The 7,469-nt window shown below is 47.5% G+C and overlaps 2 protein-coding genes across 2 annotated transcripts in view; one reads left to right on the top strand and one right to left on the bottom strand.

Moving 5' to 3' along the window:
• The window catches only part of VPS35 (VPS35, retromer complex component), a 32,546-nt gene extending 29,892 nt beyond the window's left edge, over positions 1–2,654 (bottom strand). Inside the window, exon 1 of the mRNA XM_003792516.3 lies at positions 2,558–2,654. Within this exon, the coding sequence (XP_003792564.1) occupies positions 2,558–2,560 (3 nt within the window). The 5' untranslated portion in view covers positions 2,561–2,654. The remainder of the gene's footprint in view (positions 1–2,557) is intronic.
• A 427-nt stretch (positions 2,655–3,081) lies between these two features.
• ORC6 (origin recognition complex subunit 6) overlaps positions 3,082–7,469 on the top strand; it is an 8,043-nt gene continuing 3,655 nt past the window's right edge. The window contains exons 1-4 of the mRNA XM_003792517.3: positions 3,082–3,194; positions 4,241–4,370; positions 5,956–6,119; positions 6,921–7,010. Of these exons, the coding sequence (XP_003792565.1) occupies positions 3,130–3,194; positions 4,241–4,370; positions 5,956–6,119; positions 6,921–7,010 (449 nt within the window). The 5' untranslated portion in view covers positions 3,082–3,129. The remainder of the gene's footprint in view (positions 3,195–4,240; positions 4,371–5,955; positions 6,120–6,920; positions 7,011–7,469) is intronic.

Genomic DNA, 7,469 nt, shown 5'->3' on the forward strand with positions numbered 1-7,469 from the left:
CGATTCTCTTGTCTCAGCCTCAAGAGTACCTGGGACTACAGGCACCTGCCACAATGCCTGGATATTTTTTTTATTGCAGTTTGGCCAGGGCCAGGTTCAAACCCATGACCCTAAGTATATGGGGCCAGCGCCATACCCACTGAGCCACAGGCACCGCCCTCTAAGAGCTATTCTTGATGCCCTTTCTTCCTTGCTCTTTATTAAATGCAAGTCAAGTAACCAATGTCTTCTCATATATGAAAGTGGTTTTCCACTTGCAAATGACTGCTGGATCAGAACAAAAGGGAAACATACAGAATCAGATCAGAACAAAAGGGAAACATACACAATCAAAATCAAAATGAACTTTTGTGATTAGGCTGATTTTATAAAAGCTTGAGACCCAGAAACAGCCCTCTCAAGTGTAAAATTATTAAGAAGGTTCAGAGGAAAGCAAAGGTTGTCATGAAGTGACCACTTGTAAAACAACTCTACATTCAAACAAGCTACTTTTTTTCCTCCTCTATAAAACAGGGATAATAAGAGTAGTTGTACCACTACCATGAGAAATGAATGAAATGACACAGGAAAAGTTCAAACCACTTAGTAATAAGTACTTATTAAGTGTTACAATTATTATTATATCCCAAGTAGATATGAGCAATTATTTCCACCTGTCCTAGAAACTTATTTATTGGTCAATTTCCTCATTCAAATGCTGTAGATATAATCTGAGAATACAACACAAATCAATTGTAAAATTAAAACTAATCTTACAAGGATACAGAATTTCATCATGTTAATGAAAGTGCTATTTTTAAAATGATGACATGCCACAAATTAACAACTGAAGTAGTAAAGACAATGAAAGGATGGGAACTCCAAAATTTAATGTGAATGCCCAGGTGGTGCTAACTTCATTTACCAATAGATCTCTCCAGAAATCCTATGACAGGGCATACTCGAACATTCACTTCTCCTGGCTTCATCTATTGGCAGGCAATATCCTTTCTTCTGACCTAGAGAATTTCTGCCCACCCTCCTTTAGAGTCTCAGTTCAAATGTTACTTTCTGTAGCCTTTCCCAAGCTCCTCAGGCAAAAGCATCTCTCCCTCTACAACTCCAAAGAACTCAGTTGACAGTGCTAGTAAAGCAATCCTCATACTACATGACAAGTTTCACAAGACTCCCACTAGACTCTTAAGTGCCCAGCACAGTCTATGACATTGGAGGCACACAATAATTTGATGAACTGAATTGGTTCCTAGAATTTTAGTACTGAAAAGGGCCAAAAAGCTAACACTTGTTGTCTTCAGATACTAAAGACTGAGTGATTTGCCCAAATCATAAAGACAATGGCTGTGAAAGGACTGATAACTCAAGTTTCCTTTCCCGATAATATATGAGGACAGGACAGCATGTCTGGCTCATTGCTTTGAAATTGGTTCACCCAGCAAAGAACTGAGGTGTGTGGTAGACTCTCAAGCGCTTTCCATTACAAAATACTGTAAAATGTCAATCTATAAACTCTTAAGAAACATGCAAATCCTAAAGTTAAATTTTGCACTGGTCAATTCCCAATTGTAAATATTGTGAGAAATCAGCAAAATGGCCTTGTATGGCAATAAATTACATGAAAGTAATGCACGTCTAACATTTAATCCTTTCAAACATTAACACATTTAAAGTGAACTCGGTTTCCATGCTATTCTACATAGAGTGGATAAGATAGTTAAAACGGACACACAGCATACCAACCAGCATTCAAAAACATTTATCCAGTACAGGGCATTTCAAGGGCTAATAAAGTGCAAGTGACAACTTGCCTCTGTGTGAACTAGAGACAAGGTTTCACGTTTTGAGGAAGCTGACAATCTGCTGTCATCGCAGAGAGGCCCTACGGAGAAGGACAACTTCCATCAAGTAAAATATTTGGATTTCAGAAGACAAGAGAACCAGGGCGTTCAACGAACACTCTAAAAAAGCAAGCAGTCTCCTTCCCTACGGCCAGGAGTAGTAGAAGACAGCACGAGTCCTTCCAGGAAATTCACAAAAGCAGGTCCCTAGAATTCGCCAACGTGTCCTAGAGCCGAAGGGGTTATGAGGCCGAGCCGTCGTGACCCCTCCAGCAGGGCGTGAGGCCTACCCCGCACAACTAAGCAGAGCTGGATAGCTTATCTCTGGGAGGATCCCGGCGCCCCCTCGGAGCCTCCGGCCTCACCGGCCGGACGCTCAAATCTAAGACTCGGTCTTCCCTCGTAGCGGGACGGCGGCCGATTCTAGTAGGGGCAGCCACAGGCCTTCGTGGACCCCCGGGGCCTACGGACCGAGCCACCCAGAGAGAGGCTGCTCCGTGTCAGACAAACGGCCGCGTCCAGGAGCCGCCGCCCACCCCCGCACGGATCGGCCTGCCTGAGGCCTTCCTCGGCCTGTTCCCCTCGCCCACAGGCCAAGCCGGACTGGGGTTAGCCTAGTCGGGCTGCGGGGCCTCTGCTCCGCTCGCGGAGCTCCAGGGCGGCAGGAGAGCAGGGGCCACAGAGAGGGTCGGCCCGGGGCCCGCCGCCCCCTCACCACTCACCATGGCGACTCCCCAGAGCCTGCAGCAAGCAGCACCCACCCCACCCGGAGCCGCCCGCGGTCATGTGACTCTAAGGCCCTTCCGAGCCCCGCCCTCTAGCCCCGCCCTCAGATTCACAGGCGGCTCCTCAATTGGCCTGCTTCTATGAACCCAAGTCTCGCGTGCTTATTGGCCCTTGACATTTCACGCTAGACGAACGGACCTGGGAATTAGCCAATCTCTCCACAATGTGTTAGAAAGGGCGGGGCGGGGCGGAGCAGTGGGGCGCGAAAGGCGTCAGGCGGGAGACAGCAGAAGGGGAAGGCGGTGTATCGTGACTTTGTCTTGACTAAAGGAGTAGAAAGACAGGGAGCCGCAGATTCACGTTTGCTTTATCCGCCTTGGAGAAGGCATTCGTGCTGCGCGTGCGCGAAAGAAAGACGAGGATTTGTTCCTAACACAGCCACAACATCCTCGTCCCAGCCAATCCTGAAGCGCTGGGGGTGGGGTCTGGTTCTCACAGGCCGGCGCGGAGCTTGAGCGCGGTATTCGTGTAGCCGCGGCTGTTCGCGCGAGTTGCTGACTTCCGCGCCATGGGGTCCGAGCTGATCGGGCGCCTGGCCCCGCGCCTAGGCCTCTCCGAGCCTGAAGTGCTGAGGTAAGTCCGGGCACGTGCGCCCCAGGCGGGGCTCCTGCCTCGCTAGTCTGGGCCTTCAAACGAGGCTCTCGCTGTTCTCGGGCGACTGGCTGCGCGGGAATCCGGTGAGCGCGGGCCCGGGCGGGATGCAAACGCTGAGGGCTTCTGCGCGACGTCGAGAAGGGGCGGCTGTGAGGTCAGCGGATCAGCCCGCTCCGTGGGAGAGGCACGAAGCCGGGGAACTTCCCGGCGGCCACAGACGCTAGCAGAGGCCCGCGGAGATCGCTGTCCATCCCTGCTGGACCTAACGTGCGGAGTAGACCGCAGGGTGACGAGCCCGGCGGCTGGTGCGGGCGGGGCGCAGCGGCTGCCGGTTCCAAAATGCAGAGGGGGCTCGGACTAGGCACCCTGGGCGCTGAGACACGACCAAACCGAGACGCGGGCGGTGGGAGGAGACTACAGCCCAAGCCATTGGGCGGGGGAGGCTGCTGAAGCTGTCGCGGGTGAAAGGCTAGGGGCAGGACCAGGCCAGCGGGCGGGGAGGGCGAGAAAAGAACCTCCCTAAGGACTGGCAGGCGGGCCTCCAGCGCTGGGTCATCCTTTGGGGTGATGATCCGGGGCGGCTGATGAGAGGCAGGGTGGGCCCAGCAGCCTGTGTTCACCAGCCCCCGAGGTGACTGTCCCAGAAGGGAACTTTGAGAGCCACTACTTCAAAGGAGGCGGCAGACGAGGGCTGGGGTAGAGAGGGGGAAGCCTCGTCTTACCTGGCTGCCCCCTGACAGTTCGTGCGTGTTCCGGTAAAGGAAGGAGGAAAGAAGGGACTTGTTATTTTTTTGTCGGAACTCTAATTTTCTTTTGGCTGCAAACACTTGGGCACCGCGATGTTTGTAGTCAGGGTGCTAGTTCTGCCTTTCGGAGCTTCCGGTCCACGAAGAAATGTGAGCTGCGTCCCCTAGCACAGCTGTGCACAGGCGCAGTGTGAAGCCCACCAGGCCTGTTCATTGTTTGCCAAAGTGCTGGGCAAACTTCTGATTCAGAGTTAGGGAGCACTCTGCCCTTTAAACTAGGAAAGCGGAGGAGTACTTGCGACTGTCCCAGGTGAAGTGTGCTGGCCTGTCTGCGCTCACCACGGAGACCAGCAGTGCGGTCATGTGCCTGGACCTTGCAGCTTCCTGCATGAAGTGTCCCTTGGACAGGGTAAGTAGGTCTGTCTCTGAACCATTCCATTTAAAGTCTTGGTTGAACCAGACCCCAGTCAAAACTCTTGTTTCAGAATTTTCCTGGCTATTTTCATACGTTATTCTGGATAGACTTTAGAATCATTTTGTTGAGTTGGGGAAATAAAGGTTTTTGGGTTTTTTTGTTTTGTGTTTTATTTTTTTGAAGTTTTTGGCCCGGGCCAGGTTTGAACCCACCACCTCTGGTATATGGGGCCAGCGCCCTACTCCTTTGAGCCACAGGCAACTCCTGGAAGAGAAGGGTTTTTTGCAATATTGCCTTTACTTTTCACTGTCTGGTTTCCCTGACCACCTCTTTTTTTACTAGAGTTCGTGTTCCATGCTGCTGCTAACGTCATCCTCAAGTGCATACCTGAAAAGCTATGTGTGGTTTTCTCCTCTTGTGGTGATTGAGAGAGCAAGCTTTGGAATCAGTAAGAGTCACATGTCGAGGCTTGCAGCCTGTAGCTCAGTGCGTAGGCGCTAGTCACATACACCGAGGCTGGCCGGTTCGATCCCAGCCCAGGCCTGCTAAACTTTAGCAATGACAACTACAACCAAAATAAAATAGCCAGGCATTGTGGCGGGTATCTGCAGTCCCAGCTACTTGGGAGGCTGAGGCAAGAGAATCACTTAAGCCTAAGAGTTGGAGGTTGCTGTGAACGGTGATGCCATGGCCCTCTACTGAGGGGGACACAGTGAGACTGTCTCAAAAAAAAAAAAAAAGTCACATGTTGAGATCAAATCTGAACACCATTTACTAGTCCAAATCTCCAGTTTCCTCATCTGTAAACTGGGGATAAAAATACCCATTTCACTGAATGATTATGAAGATCAATCAATATATTGTATGTAACATACTTAACACAGTACCTATGACATAACCTATGTCAATAACAACATGTTCGTTAAATGATAGTACTAACAATAAAGCTGTGTTAGCTATCCATTATTATCAAACTCTCCAGCCTATCTTGAAACCTGACCTCAAACTACAGAATTCACTTAACAGACTGTGCACTTTTTTATAATAACCAAGTTGAGAACACTCAGATGGGCATCTACAATGCAACCCCAAAAAGATTTGCACTTCCTTGTCCTTCTAGTTCTCCTTGGTCTATAACAAGAATGCCCCTTACTCAGCAGCAGACAGACCCGGCCATGGGTCAAGACATCCTGCTTCATGGGGAAACCTTGCTTGGCATTTCCACCACTGATTCAGACCACATAACCTTTCCATTCTTCACCCAGCATGTTAGCAGCAGCAACTTTGTGGCCGTGCACTTCTCATAGAAAGTACGAAAGTTTGAGTTTGAGTTCATTGTCCACTTCAATGAGTTTCTCGCAGCTGGTGGCAGGGAAGGAGATAATCAGCTTCATCCTGAAGTATCTGCTGATTAGTATTTTTGACCAAATGAAGCTAAATCTTTAGATGGAGTGACTTGCCACAGAATTGATTAATTTTGAAAACTTGATACCACTTATTAAACAAGTGTTTAAGGATACCAACATATAAATAAGAACTTAATAATTTTTATGATCTATGTATGTGTTTCATTTCAAAGGCTTATTTAATTAAACTTTCTGGTTTGAACAAGAAGACTTATCAGAGCTGTCTTAAATCTTTTGAGTGTTTACTGGGCCTGGATTCAAATATTGGAATAAGAGACCTAGCTGTACAGTTTAGCTGTACAGAAGCAGTGAACATCGCTTCAAAGTTGCTACAAAGGTATGGGGCATAAAGAACCTTAACTGAAAATTTATATCGATAAATAGAGCAAAATTGTTTGGTAATTTTCAGTCCTTTTTTTTTCTTTCTTTTTTTTTTGAGAAAGAATCTCACTTTGTCACCCTTGGTAGAGAGCCATAGTGTCATAGCAACCTCAAACTCTTGGGCTCAAGTGATCCTCTTGCCTCAACCTCCCAAGTAGTTGGGACTACAGGTGTCCACCACAAAGCCCAGCTATTTTTTGGAGACAGGGTCTCACTCTGGCTCAGGCTGGTCTCAAACCTAAGAGCTCAGGCAATCCACCCACCTTGGCCTCCCAAGTACTTGGATTACAGGTGTGAGCCACCATGCCTGGCCCAATTTTCAGTCTTAAAAAAATAATAATTACTAATATGCCAAAGTGATAGAGCATATATGAGTTTTAAAAACTTGTAAGTTCATGGCTCAGTGCCCATATCTCAGTGGTTATGTCTCCAGCCACATACACAAAGGCTGGCAGGTTTGACCCCAGCCCGGGCCAGCTAAACAATAATGACAACTACAACAAAAAATAGCTGGGTGTTATGGTAGGTGCCTATAGTCCCAGCTACTTGGGAGGCTGAGGCAAGAGAGTCACTTAAGCCCAAGGGTTTGAGGTTGCTGTGAGCTGTGACGCCATGGCACTCTACCAAGGGCGACATAGTGAGACTCTGTCTCAAAAAAATAAAATAAAATAAAAACTTGTAAGTTCTGATTTACATTTTCATGCCCTTTTAAGATATTTTCTGACAAATAATTCTGCAAATACTGTTTGCCCCTTAGCTATGAGTCCAGTCTTCCCAAGACACAGCAAGTAGATCTTGACTTATCCAGGCCACTTTTCACCACTGCTGCACTACTTTCAGCATGCAAGTAAGTGTTATTAATATTCAGAAAAGCCTCCAGTTTACAAGTACATTCATTATTCTCAAAGAATACTTCTAATTTAGTTGATTTCAATTCAGAGCATATTTTCTCCGGTAAATAACATTGGGAATAGAGGCTAAATTGCCCATTTATCCCATAATATAACTGGCAACTTGAAACTAGTATTACCAGAAATCCGTTTGCCAAGGCATAAGCTGGATTTTTCGATTCAGAGTTTCTCTCATGTAAGTGGTGAAATCTGTCCTTGAAATAGTGTTCACCTGTGATTTCCTGGTCTTTTTTCTTTTTTCTTTCTTTCTTTTTTTTTTTTAAGCGACAAGAGTCTCACTTTGTTGCCCTTAGTAGAGTGGCATGGCATCATAGCTCCACAGCTCACAGCAACTTCCAGCTCTTGGGCTTAGGCAATTCTCTTGCCTCAGCCTCCTGAGTAGCTGGGACTACAGG

The sequence above is a fragment of the Otolemur garnettii genome, unplaced genomic scaffold, assembly GCF_000181295.1.
Source record: "Otolemur garnettii isolate 467f Iridium unplaced genomic scaffold, OtoGar3 scaffold00058, whole genome shotgun sequence".
In the NCBI taxonomy this organism is placed as follows: Eukaryota; Metazoa; Chordata; class Mammalia; order Primates; family Galagidae; genus Otolemur; species Otolemur garnettii.